Source organism: Lissotriton helveticus, chromosome 3_1 (assembly GCF_964261635.1).
Source record: "Lissotriton helveticus chromosome 3_1, aLisHel1.1, whole genome shotgun sequence".
NCBI classification, from domain to species: Eukaryota; Metazoa; Chordata; class Amphibia; order Caudata; family Salamandridae; genus Lissotriton; species Lissotriton helveticus.
In genome coordinates this window covers 586,397,779-586,411,914 of record NC_136061.1, presented here as the reverse complement: position 1 = coordinate 586,411,914, position 14,136 = coordinate 586,397,779, and the positions used below count along the sequence as shown (strand labels likewise).

Here is a 14,136-nt window from a genome sequence, read left to right as displayed (position 1 = left end):
CCAAATGTTATACTGCTAGATGCATCAACGTCCGATTTTGCGAGTCCTTAAATGCGAAGTTTAAGGATTCGCATTTAGGTACTCGCAAAATCAGATGCATGTAGGATTTGCTAAAATATTAGCAATTCCTAAATATTCCTTATCTGCGACTCGCAGAGTGCAATTCGCAAATAAGGAATGACATCTCATTGATTCCTATGGGCTAAGAGGCCCATAAGAATGAATGGGGAGGAATTCTCAATTTGCGATTAGCAATAAGCTAATCGCAATTTGAGAATGCGATTTCAAGGGTGATGGGTGTCCAAAGGACACCCTATTGCACCCCTTAAATTGACCTGGACACTGGAATTGCGCACACACATGTCCCAAGGACATGTGTGTGTGTAACATACAACTATGAAAGATGCACTTTAGTGCATTTTTCAGTTTTCTCTACTTACCATGAAGTTTGATTTCACGGTAAATAGCGACCCCTATCAGCGAAATCGCTAGCTATTTTACATTCATGCATTGCATTTAAGGAATCTCAATTTGAGATTCCTTAAATGCAATCGCAAATAGCGATTTATGCATTTGGGATGATGCATCCCAAATGCATAAATACCGGTCGCAGAGGGGCAGATTCTCAGAACCTGCCCCTTTGTGAACGGTATTTCGCATGATGCATCTAGCTGATTATGTCTGTGGTTTATACTGTGCCATTGGTTTCTGTCGCACGTCCTTTTCCTCTTTCCTTATCACATATGCCCATCCATTTCTAGCATTTGAATGTTTATCTGTTTAATCCGACATTCTAGTGGGAGAGGTGTGGCGCCGCGGCCAGGGCGACTGAGGCTGGAATCTGGGGATCAGGGTTCGATCCTCGGCTCCGGCGGCAGGTTAGCCCAGCACCATGTGACTCTGGGCAATAGTTTGCTTAATCTTCCCGACGGCCCCCAGCGCCTAGAGACCCTTACGGGTGATTGTGCGCTTTACAAATGTATTATTGTTAGGTAATTGGGATGTGGGGCAGCAGTGTGACAAGTTGTATGATGGTACCGTCTCTACACCTATTAGAACACAGTAGGCCTCATTATGATTTCGGTGAGACCGCCTCTGACAGGCCGCCGTTGGCCGTTCCCCCGACAGATAGCCCTTCAGTCTGACTGCCGCATTACAATGCTGGCGGTAGGACCCTTGTCTGGTGGGGGACGGACTGCCGCCTCCACCTGGATCGGAGATCCCGAATGGAGGGGGTCTGCCATCAGGATTATGATGGCCCTTTCCAACAGCTTTTTCATGGTGGTCCAACGGCTGACATCATAATGAGGCCCAGTGTTATTTTCTACTGTTGGGAAATTTGCATTTTTCATACTTTAACTTCTTCCTTAACCATGCTACTCTTTTCACACAACGCCTTTGAACACTCAGGCATGATGCATGTTTCCATATTTTCTGCAGTGTGTGCATATCTTCAGGGGCAACTTAGAGGTGCTTAAAAGTGTTGGAAATGCATGCATGTTTGTGAATGTCCATTAAGCCAGAAGTGAATCTGCGTTCGTTATACTTGCATGGGATTTCACTAGCCACACCTCTGGAACATATCTGGCACCACTCGGTCAAGTTACGTTGAAAACTGTGACTGTATAAGCACTGGCACAATGAGAAACGATAGGCAACCTCTAAATAATAGGCACCCACAGCAGAATGTGATGAGGGTCTCCGGGTCTTCCAAATCTCGCAGACATTCATTGGCTTCTAGCTGACTGGGGCACCCGAGATGTTGAGTGCCTCCTGTATTGCCGGCCTGCAGGTGTTTGTGTTAAGCCCCTGATCATAAACAACTCGTGACGGACTGGACTACGCAGGTGTATACCCAATATAGTTTCACCTATTTTGTGTTTTATCGATAAAGTTTAAAATAACACCAATACAAGTTACAACATTTTCAAGGTCACTAATACACACTAAAGGCTTAGAAGAGAAATTGCCCACGACAGACCAATAGGACAGTTGCATCCCTTTAGGTATTAAAGGAGGAAATGCCTAGAAGACCTGACAAGGGACATTTATTGGCAGTGTTGGGTGAAGTGAAAAAATGGCTCGATAAGATCAGAATGCGTTGGTTTAGAACTAAGAGAACAAGGTGACTAATGACACCCTAGACCACAAGGACAGGAAAAGAGGGCAGGCTACTACTTAACCCACACAATTCGGACTGGGACAAGCTAAAAGGAGAATTTTAGAAGACATAAACGGCTAGGGCAGCAAATAACTTTTAGTAACAGAGGGTCTACATTTCACTGGAAAAAGGGGTTCTCTCGCTCCGCTATTGCAAGACTCAGCCAGCCAAGTTCAACTCATAACTCTTCACACTTTCTTTTCTTCAGAATCTCAGAAACTTTCTAGAACTCTACCCGGGGCCATTACATGGTTTGACATCAAGCATGGGTAGACCTATGCAGATTTAAGTGGTTGATGACAATGGGTGAGGGGCTTAAAGAGGAATACAAGGGTACCTTCTGGCTATCAAATGCACTTTGCTAGAGTACCTTGCAAACGTTCATCCGCCATTTTGTATATGTGCTATTCAGCTTCTCCCCAACCCTCCACTCCCCCACCTTAGTGGTAGTGAGGAGCAGACTGTTTGTGTTAGGGCCTACAGCAGGGCTTCCTAATAGAATAAAGTTATTTTGAGGAGAAAAAGCTTGGTCCACAGCACTGGTTAAGGCTTATGGGGCTATGGGTAGGAAAGCAGCGGAGCAGACCCAAGTTTCGGCTTCCTTCAACCCCATTATGGGAAAGAGTTCCCGACCAGTAGTCTTCTCTCACATCATAGGTCTGCATGTTTTCCCTATCCTTCGTTATACTTTCTCCTTGTGCAGCCCTTCACAGCACTTTACCTGACCCACACAACTGTTTTTTTTCTCATCTGATACACCATCTACACCATACTTGCTAATCCCATTTCTATGGACCATACAGCAACAGAGGTAGACTGGCAAGATGACTGACTAAAACCTCAAACAAAATGGAGATTATATGAGATGGAGGGAAAATGAGATAGATCCTGGGATACTAGAGGGCACAGTGTAAGGCCTACAGTGCTTAGCCCACAGTGCTGGCTCTCTGACCCTGTCTGAGATCTCTTTATGAGCCTGGGCAAGTGGTTCGGGAGAGGTTTGACATAGCATTGCTGCATGGCTTAGGACATGAAAATCCGCTTGGGGAACTGACATTCCTTCTGTCACCGTTACCTCCTTACCTATCACTCATGCACCCTACTGCTCCTATCTGGATTCCAATACCCCACACATCTCCACTAGAGTATACATTACGCAGGATTGATAATAGACTGGGAAATGGAGTGGCCAGCCTAGGGAAATGTGTGTGCTGGTACTTCATCATGCTGCAAGCAGTCATGTGCATGGTAGTCCGAAGACAAATGGTCTGACGCCGCTCCTGAGGCTGCCTCTGCACCGATCGTCCTTCCCGCTACCATAATGGGGAATCCCACAGTGGATTCATTCACCCAACAAAATAGCAGACATTGCATAGAACACAAACTAAACTACTAAGAGAAAAAAATATCAACTCACACAGCAGGTTCTCTGATAGAGAGTATCATTGCATTAAGCAAGATCTCAAAGTCCTCCATAGGAAGGGAAACAAGAAGACTAAATTGGACCTGTTGAGATTTTGTGCTGTTACTTTATAGACACATAACCATCATCATTACCCATGCCCCACCTTACAAGAATATTCTCACCATTTACAAACCCTTTGCAATGACATATTTCTATTCCCACTGATGTCAACTACAGTCACTAGCTGACTGGGTCTTTCTAGGCTAGCCCTTTATCTAAAAGCACCCACACAATGTACCGCACTAACACCACTTTTGAAACTCCTATTGCCCACCATCCACATTCGGTCAGTACCAAACTTCTGTCCCCCACCCTCCCCTTTGCAAGCACCCAGCGCCACTGCAGACTTGCTGCTTTACCTAAAGGTAGACATCCAGGCTGACCTTTCTGCAGGGCTTCCACTTCCTGTTCACCTTTCAGGACTGCTACGGCCTCAGCTGTTACTACTTGGACTATCCTGGCAGATACTTCCTCTGCGGTAGCAGCAAAAGCAGTGGCAAAACAAAACAAGCAAACAAAACATAGAATTAATAAGAGACAGAGGGAAGGGTTTGCACATTCTGCGTCCATCAATATCCACTGTCTCTATGTTTTTCTGGGAAACTCTGAGTCCTTCATTAGACAGAAGAGACTCAGGGCCCCAGGATCTCTGGTTCTTTGGATTCATCACGTCTGAGTATATTTTTCACCTTCAGGATTACATTTCTACTCCTGGCCTCAACTCTAAAACCAAATTATTCCAATACATACAGGGTGTATTCCAGCAGATGATTATCTTTCATGACAATATTTCCGATTTGCTATGTTTTTATGGCTTTTGACAACTTTCTTGCATTGGAACCTGCTACTTTCGAAGATGCTTTCTCACCCCGAAAGAAGCGTATACTTAGAAACTGGAGCCTAAAACATGATGAAGAAAGAGCCAGACGAGCAAGTAGGAAAATCAAATAAATTTTCAACAGAAGTCACTGAACAACTGCTAGACAGTACAGTAGGCAGTGTGCAAGGGGTCCTGGCGCGAGGAAGGAAATTGACCCTCTTTCTGATGCCTGAATTATAAAATACACAATAATCAGTATTCAGTGGAACCCTCAGGCCTCTGGTACCACTGCACCAGCTGCACCAATGGAAGCTACACCCCACACTGGTAGGGAGTGTCGGTCACAGGTCAGGATTTTCTGCTGCGTGATCGACTCTTTCTAATCCCTTCTTTTCTGCTAAGCGGCTGTCTCAGGCAGTTGTGGCACTGCCTTATGGGCCAGCTTGAAAGTAGCAGGGCACATGCCTTTTTTGTCCTCTGAGCCATGGTCTAAGAAAAAAATAGCCAACAAAATGGTCCTTTCAAGCTGGCTCTTCTGGCAGTGCCAGGCTACCAGAAAACATGTACATCACAAGGCTTTTCTGGACAGGATGCTCCACATGTTGTCTTTCCAAGCATTGTGGAGCACCCGCAACATCAGGGTGTGACAGCTGGCATGGACAAGAAAGACAGCTACATTGGTGACAAATCTCAGAGCAAGAGGGGTAGCCTAACCTTGAAGCACCCATTAAACACAATATTGGGTACTGCAACTGAAGAGCATCCAGATCTGCTTACAGATCTGCTTACAGAACCCCCTGTGCCCCAAAGTCAGAAGAGAAAATGTTATCCAGATGATGTTTGAGTCTTTGAAAACCTCAGTCATATATGTGCCCATCCAGGCCTCGTATTCCTCTGGTCATGCTATAGGTATTGTGATGGACTCTGGTGACAGTGTCACTCATACAGTGCCCATCTTTAAAGGTCATGCCCTGCATAATGCCATTCTCTGACTTCAATTAGATAGACATGACCCGACATATTACCTACAAATCATCATGACAAAGAGGGGTACAGCAGCACAACCACGGCTGGAAGGGGTTTCAAGTAAAAGCTCTGTCATGTTGCCCTAGACTTTTCAAGAAATTGCCACTGCTACTTCTTTGTCTTCGCTGGATAAAGGCTATGAATTGCCTAATTGTCTTCCTTTGTGTGCAGTCCTTAATCCTGTTGTTCAGAACGTTACTAAGCGCTACCAAATTCAGAAGACTAATGACCCAGCTAAGATGAAGATAAATTGATTTGTACAGAATCACACATTGTTGTGAAGTCAGAAATCAGGATTTGGATGTGGGCCTCCTGTTTCCACAGTTACCATATTTAGCAACTAGACCATAGCCCCTTCTGTTTCAACTAAACACAAATGGTGCATACTTGTATTGTAATTGTACCTTCATATCATCCTAGTATAAATGATTTTAAATGGAAACTCTAGACCAAGGCTACACTGTGATCTTAATTGCTTCTGAGCCTTACATTACATATAGCATCTATATTTGAGTCACACTGAAAGTGATATCAGGTACCAACGGTGAGGCACAAACTATGCTTTTGTAAAGGTTGTTTCCCCCAAATTCCTGCAGATATTACCATGTGAAAGTTCCACTGGGAAAAGAGGTTGTTGAGGGAAATGGTGCCTGGCACACGGTTCATGGATGTGCACAAACTGCCTTTTTCTAGAGAGGCTTGTGCTGCAGCCCTTTTCCTGGGCCGTAGCACAAGCCGCTGTAGAAAACTGAATTTTACCACACCTGAGTCTGACGCTCGTCCCACTGCCATCGTAATGAGTGCCAATGTTTTAGATGCATTTATTGTATAATTTATAGGTATCCTATTTTATGGGATAGACATTTAATTCTTGGGTGATGTATTTTATTTTAAATTAATTAAAGATCTTTATTATAAGTTTCAGATTTATTTAAAGTGATTGGTTTATGTGAAAGTTGGCTTGTTGATATGTTTTAATTGAATTATTGCTGACAATCATTTTGTAGTTTATATTGTGGTAATCAATATGTTTGACATGGCATATGTTTATTTATAGGTAACGATATTTGTGTTTCCGATATTTTTGTTAATGATTTATTAAAAACCAATATTTTTGTTAACAATATTTGTGTCCTCGATATTAGTGATTTTCATAGTTATGTATATGGAGTCGAGATTTTTGTTCTTGATATTACATTTCCGATATTTCTGTTTCTTGATCTTTGTTGGATCGATATTATGTCACTGATCTCTTCCCTCACTTGACGTTGAGGCTGGCTTGAAACTGAGACTGGCTTAGTTGCCTGCACTGAAAGATGGACCAGGAGTTTCAGACAAACTGCTTTTCGCTAGTGTGCTGTCACTACAGCAGGCGTGAATTTACAACTGCATTGGGAGCAGTGCATTTTTCTGGTTCTCCATGACGGTCTGCACCAGTTGTACCCAATTAAGGCTGCACAATGGTACAGATCAGAAATGTGTGCCTGAAGTTTGGTAGGGCTCTTCTTTGCATTTGAGTAATAGGACAGTGAGCTACATGAACAAACTGATGAGTCTTAAAGTGGTATTACAATTCATAAATCTGAATCCAAGCTCATATTGTCAAAATGTGTAACTTATTTTGTATTACCCTAATCTAATTTCATTGTAATCTGGCCGGCCAGGAATGCGGTCGGACCACCAAAAACCGACAGCGGTTCCCCGACTACCAGGGTCGTAATCAGGCCCTTTGTTACTGCTGAGTTTATTTGGTAATTATATTTGTTTACTGTATAAGTCCTGGTAAAACTAATAACTAGGCTTGAACTACAAAGCTCTCGTGGGAAAAAGTGGACATTTCTTCTTTGTTTGCTGTAAATTTCTGACTTTTCAAGCATTTGCAAACATCTGAGGGAGTACTGTAGGAAGATAACAAGACTTTTGGATTTCCCAAGTTCTCCTTCCCCACCAAATTTACTCAAGCAGGTTTTCATCCTGGAATACTTTTATTTTTCACCACATCCACTCTACTGACTCTACATCTTCTGAAAGAAATTAGCTATTTTGGAAACATGTGTGCCCTATTTACATAGTTCACCATTTTTTGAAATGGTATTAGAAGTGTAAATGGAGTGAAAGTCTCCATTGAAAATGTTTGTGAATAGTTTGTAAAATGTTTAATGGTCACCGCTCTTTTTCCGCTGCTATGAGCTCCCCAATGCCTCAACTTGCAATGGTTGAATGTCCACACTGACATTTGTTCCACCACAGTAAGTGGAATGATCAGCCCTAAAATCATCAACTTCTGACGATTCAGTGGATCAGGATGTAACAATTTGAGTCTATTTAGGTGAACATGTAAATCGGGCAAACGGTAATAAAATCCGACCTTTCATTTAGAAGCTTTGGGTGTTCCCAATAAACATCACTTCACTCTTTGAGTAAAAAGATTTGATTCTTTTGGTGGCATTCAAGATTCATGAACGATGTTTTATTATAGTACATCCACTGTGAGTGTAGTATGCTTGTATTTCTTTCCTATATCATTCAGTCGTGCACACTCTACTTTAGAAAGTTTCAGTGGGTCAATTTGAAGTGTTGACTTTGCAGCTGGTTGCATCTTTTTTCAAGCAGGCAGACACTTCCCATGTGGGAATGCTCTACATCCAGCGAAGGTTGTCTTTTCTGTCAGTGTCAGAAGCCCCCACAGGCTCTGCAGCTGTCTGAGCAGATGAGCCTTCCTGCCTCTACTGATCTAGAGATGACTCTATCCCCCAAGGTGCGCGGGAAAACAGGAAACGCTGTCAGAGGATACGAAGTAATCAGACAACAAGAGAAATCTAGGTCTGGCAATTAAGCAATGGTTTAGAGAGAATGAATCCCACTTGTAGGCCTAACCCTTTAGGGGTGGAATTAAAATAAGGAAAAACAGAGGAGGCTCTGGGTCACAGATGTGTATACTTTAAAAGTTAAAGCAACGTTCTTGTCTGATAGAAGAGCTGAGTAGGGAAAGGGGAACATCTGGGCAAAAGAAATATAACTGTGGCTTGATTTCTAAAATATTGTTAGTAAAATTAGCATTATGTATAAGGCATTAGTGATATACACAAGATCATACAGCGTAATAGATACTCAATCCCTACAGTGATCACATTTCTTTGCAATTTACTTTCGTCTTCATCCTGTGCAGGGCAGATTCATAATGTAACAGGATAATAATGTGTTTATGTTTATAGTGCTTGGGTCCGGTGTCACAGTGCTGCACACAGCAGATAATATGAACTTAATCAACGGTGCTCATGTTATTACATTCTGAACTGGTCCTGTCGCGATGCAAACCTAGGATCCTCAGGATGCACATCTATCCCTCAATCATTTATGATGAGTCCATAGTACACTGAGAAAGGGAGCGCAGCTACCATTCCTGGGTTCGATCATTTGTGAAGATGAATTGCAGCAGCAGATCGGTCTTTATGGAACATGAGAGAGACATCTATGGCTGGGACAGAGATTTAAAACAACTAGGCTTCATCACTATTCGTTCACTTTTTTACATGTTCAGTCATTACCGCTTCCTTTCACCTTTAACATTATTACTCAGTGGCGGCCAGCACAGGTAAGAGCGGTTAAGCTGTGTGTTGAAGCGGGGGCAGGGCAGGGTGGGGAGCGGGGAAGTCGACATACGACGGAATGACTTAAATAAAAAAATATATATAAACCACTTACATTGAGCCTGCTACATCGCCAAGTCAGTTTTTTTAATTTTTTATATTTAATTTAACTTATCCTGTCGTGTGTCAACTTCCCCGACCTCCAACACGCCACGCCTCACCGCTCTCACCTGTACCGGCTGCGACTGTTATTACTGCTAACTTTTCTAGTTTTCCTTTTTTTATGCATCATTGTCACCTCTGTCATCCTAGCTACCTTAACAGTTTCATACCTACTCCCTTCCACAATCTCGACCATAATTTCTTCTCCCTATTTTATGCCTCACCTGTGCCCCTCTCACAGAATAGCTCCCTCATTCATGTTTACTTCAACATGTCATTCCAGCTTCTGCTGACAGACTTGTCTTTCCTTTTGTATAGAATATTTAGTGGTGTAATGCAAAATGACAGGGCACCCCTGCACAATTTGATGAAGGGCCCTGGTGTCTCTCAGATCGTACAGATATTAATTGGGCTTGGGTTTAATGGGGGACCCTGGAAGGGTTGGTGCCCCCTACACTGCATGTCCCTGCATTACGCCCTTGCCATGGACATGGAGGCACAGGAAACCTTTTGCTGGGCCTCTGCCTGTCAGCACTATTAAATTAACAGAGTTGCTTTTCGGTTTCTTTTTGCTTAGGAAAGCAGAGTGGCATTCTTGAGTGTTTAACTGTTTCTTATTTGATGCCATTGCACGCATTCTGCCAGACATGCAATGGCATGGCTTATGGACTGGGTGAGCCCTCCAAACCAAGGAACCCTGGGGGCCCACACAGCCGGGGCGGAGTTGTGGCGGCCTCTGTTACACTAGTGAGACCAGTGGTTCTCAACCTGAGGTCCGGGAACCCCTTGAGCCAGTGAAGCCTACTCGGGGGATGGCAGCTGCATATAAAATTAAATAATATAAACAGATTAATAAAGTGTATATAATTAAAAAAGCTAAATTGAAAACTTTTAAGACATTCTGTAAATGTGAAGTAATGTGACATTTGAGGCTAAAAATGGTGGGGCAGATTTACAAGGAAAGCAGATGCGTCAGTTTCCCTGACCCAGTGCCAGATGTCCTTGGCCCACCATGGTTGCGCTCTATTTACAATACAGTGCTCCATGGCACAAGGATTAACAGATGCATCAGAAATACTGATGCATCTGTTGGCACAAAAGTGACGCATCGCTGGAGTTGCTCATGAAAGTGACGCAACTCCAGCAATGTGCCACAACAGATAGGTGAGTCCCATACAAAAAGCCCAGCGTCATTTCTTACGCCTGGTCTGAGCAGGCTGAGGGATTTTGCCGCAGTGAAGGTGTAGAGTGACTCAGTGAAATGTTGTCAATTTCACTGCTTCAGTACTACATAGCTTTTTGCTTGGAAACTCCTAGCCTGAATACATTATACCTAGCGTAGGTATAATGTGACGCAGGGCTTTACAAAGTGACACATCTCCCTAGATGCGTCACGTTGTAAATTGGCCGCATTGTTTGCACCGCCATTGCGTCAAAAAAGGTGACGCAATAGTGGCGCAAGGGGCTTGTAATTCTGCCCTAAATTAGTATCCTCAGATTGATTCGTGTGAGCAGTGCTAGTGCAACAAACAGAATATAATATGGATGATGAATTACCATATCTGAATTCTGAAAACTTTAACCTTCTAATTAAAGTTAACATTTAACACATAACTTGCTTGTAAATTAAATAAAATATGTCACCATTCGTATACATGTTTGATGAATGCTTTACTTTTCGTGTTTTGATTTGTGGTTAAGATCACTGAAATTGCTTAGGCCGTGTTCCCCTGCTTCCAGTAATGACTCAGTGAGGGTCCCTGGATTACAGTAATGAGTCACTGGGGGTCTCCGGATTCCAGTAATGATTCAGTGGAGGTCCACAGAAGTCAAAAGATTAAGAACCACTGTAATAGACCGTTTTCCATGCTGGAAGAGGGAAAATGCATGGTAACAGAACATGACTGAGAGGAGGTGCTATTGACAAAGGTAATAGGATGACTCTGAAAGTAGCGAGTCTGACAAAGAATGTCCTTATATGGACAGTAGGAACAATAGTTACTTACCTGTAATCTGTGGTTCTTCAGTATTCGTTTCTTTCATAGATTCACATGCCTGAATCATTCTCCATCGTCGGAGTGGGAGTCCCATGGTACATAAAAAAGCAATAATATGCACCTAATAACCAGAAAACCTTGGTAATAACCAACCTGGAAGTAAAGTAGCCCTAGGCTACAAGAGAAAATCTTCCACACTCATGACTATCATAGGCATTTTATATAGTTGAAACTACAGCCAATCAGGCAACAGCACCCACCAGAATGTTCTCCCTAGAGGCGCAGGCTCTCAGATATTCTCGCAAAGGAGTGAAATAAAAACATTATAGCCTAAACAGCCTCTGAGTGGAGGTGGGCGGGTTGCATAGGAATCTATGAAAGACACCAATACTGGAGAACCACAGATTACAGGTAAGTAACTATTGTTCTTCTCCAGTATTGGGGTGTCTTTCATAGATTCACAACACTGAATCAGAGTAGATAGCAGTAAATAACATAATGCTCGTTAGACGCTATTGGTATCGCAGTATACTTATATATATATATATATATATATATATATCAGCTCATCGATGCCTCTGTAAAGCTGCCGCCTGCCTGAACAGCGGGTGTGTTGCAAAATTAGGACCACCGAAGCAAGGTCCTTCCAAAATTTTTCACGTTCACTCGTCAAGGATAGACGACACAGCGTTCTGGCCAGAACGCTGTGTCGTCTATCCTTGACGAGGGAACGAAGAAAAAAAATAAATATATATATATATATATATACATATATAATAAAGAAGCATAAATAATATCATAAACGTATATAAATACATAGTGCTTACATATGCATACTAGATTAGGATATATAACAGCATGTAAATAAGCGTCTAAAAAGAGAAAAGTGGAGGAGGGCGAACAGAGGCTCACCTTACTTAAAATACGGAGAACAGCTCATCCCACTGACCTATCTGCATCACTTGCAGCGTCCAAACAGTAATGTTTGGTAAAGGTGTGTCTGCTGGACCAGGTTGCCGCTCTGCAGATCTGATGAAGAGGCACACCAGCAAAGAGCGTGGTAGATGAGGAGATTGCTCTTGTAGAATGCGCTCTCGGGGTTGTCTGCAAAGGCCTTCCCACCTGCTGATGACAGACTAATCGCCGCAGACATCCAGTGAGCTATGGTCTGCCTGGATACAGAGTAACCTTGACGTAATCTTCCATATGCTATAAATAGCTATTCTGATTTCCGAATTGTTGCAGTTTGTTGAAGATAGAACTTGAGACACCTCCTGATATCAAGGGAATGTAAGGCTCTTTCAGCCACTGTTTGAAGATTTGGAAAGAAAACCAACAAAATTATCGGTTCATTAAGGTGAAAATCCGTAGGTACCTTAGGCATGAAGCTGGGATTGGTACGAAGCACCACTAAATTGGAAGTGAACTGTAGAAAAGGTGACTTTACCGTGAATGCTTGAATGTCGCTGACCCTCCTAGCTGATGTCAGCGCCAACAGCAGAGATACCTTCCAAGAAAGGAACTTAAGATCCACTTTATGAATAGGTTCAAAGAGGTGACGCATGAGTTGAGCAAGCACCACATTCAAACGCCAGGATGGAGGTGGACGCCGAATAGGGGGAAATATTCAAAATAGTCCTTTGAAAAATTGCTGAATAACTCTAGTAGAGTAGAGAGAGTTAGAACCATCCAGACAGAACCTTGAGATAGCTGCCAAAAACACTTTCAACGTGGAATGAGATAAACTTGATCTTGCCAATTGAAGAAAGAACGGTAAGATCTGCTCTGGTCTGGCATGAGTTGGATGCAAATTGGCAGATTGACACCAGGTGCAAAATCTTTTCCATTTGAGTTTTTATGTCCTAATCGTGGCAGGTGCTCTAGCATTGGCTAAAACTTCTTGACAGTCCGCAGGGATATCTAAGTGTGCAAACTCAAAGTGTTGAGGAGCCAAGCTGCTAATCTCAAGGAGGCTGGGTCCAGGTGACAGATCTGACCATCCTGAATGGACAGAAGGTTCGGTATTGGTGGAAACTGAATGGGATCGCACTCTGAAAGGAGGAGAAGTTTGTGGAACCAGTATTGACGAGGCCATCTGGGAGCAATGAGAATGAGGCGACAAGGCTGCTTCTTCATCTTGCGGATAACTCTGGGAACCAACGGAATTGGAGGAAAGGCGTCGGCATACATCTGCGACCAGTTTATTGAAAGCGCATTCCAGCACGAGTCCTTGTAGGGAAACCAGCTTGCGAAGTTTGGGCATTTGTGGTTCTGGCTTGTTGCAAAGAGGTCCATATCAGGATGACCCCACTCCCAAAAGGCTCGGTCTAATGTTGGTTGATGGATCAACCATTTGTGATTGGATATTGAAGATCTGCTGAGGGAATCCGCTAGAGTATTAGAGATATCCGGAACATGGACAGCTGAAATCCAGATCTTGTGACTCAATGCCCAGTCCCAGACCTCCTGGGCTTGTTGAGAGAGCATGGCGACTTTGCACAGCCCTGTTTATTTAAGTAATGCATACTTGTTGTGTTGTCTGTCCGAATTAGTACCAAAGCCCCTTGGATGACTGTTCGAAAGGACTTCAAGGCCAAGAAAATGGCTTGCAGCTCCAGGAGGTTGATGTGCCACTTCTTTTGATGCACATTCCACTTTCCGTTGACCGTCATTCCCTGAAGGTGTGCTCCCCATTCTTCGAGAGAGGCATCCGTGGTGATTTTGAAATTTGGTACTTCCGCCAGGAATGCACATCCTTCCTGCAAATTCTTCATCCGAGTCCACCAGAGAAAGGCTTCTCTCATCCGAGGAGTTATGAGAATGACGTCGTCGAACGACTCCGAAACCTGCAACCATTGGAGGTTGAGTTCTTCCTGTAAAGATCTCATTCTGAGACGGCAGTTGGGATGCAGGAT

General features: G+C 43.3%; 1 protein-coding gene across 4 annotated transcripts in view; it reads right to left on the bottom strand.

Annotated features, from left to right (window-relative positions):
* MAP2 (microtubule associated protein 2) overlaps window positions 1-14,136 on the bottom strand; it is a 1,143,712-nt gene that overhangs the window by 296,818 nt on the left and 832,758 nt on the right. For all 4 annotated transcript variants that reach the window (XM_078680559.1, XM_078680562.1, XM_078680563.1 and 1 more), the window contains one exon: window positions 3,986-4,099. In XM_078680559.1, coding sequence (XP_078536685.1) covers window positions 3,986-4,099 — 114 coding nt within the window. The remainder of the gene's footprint in view (window positions 1-3,985; window positions 4,100-14,136) is intronic.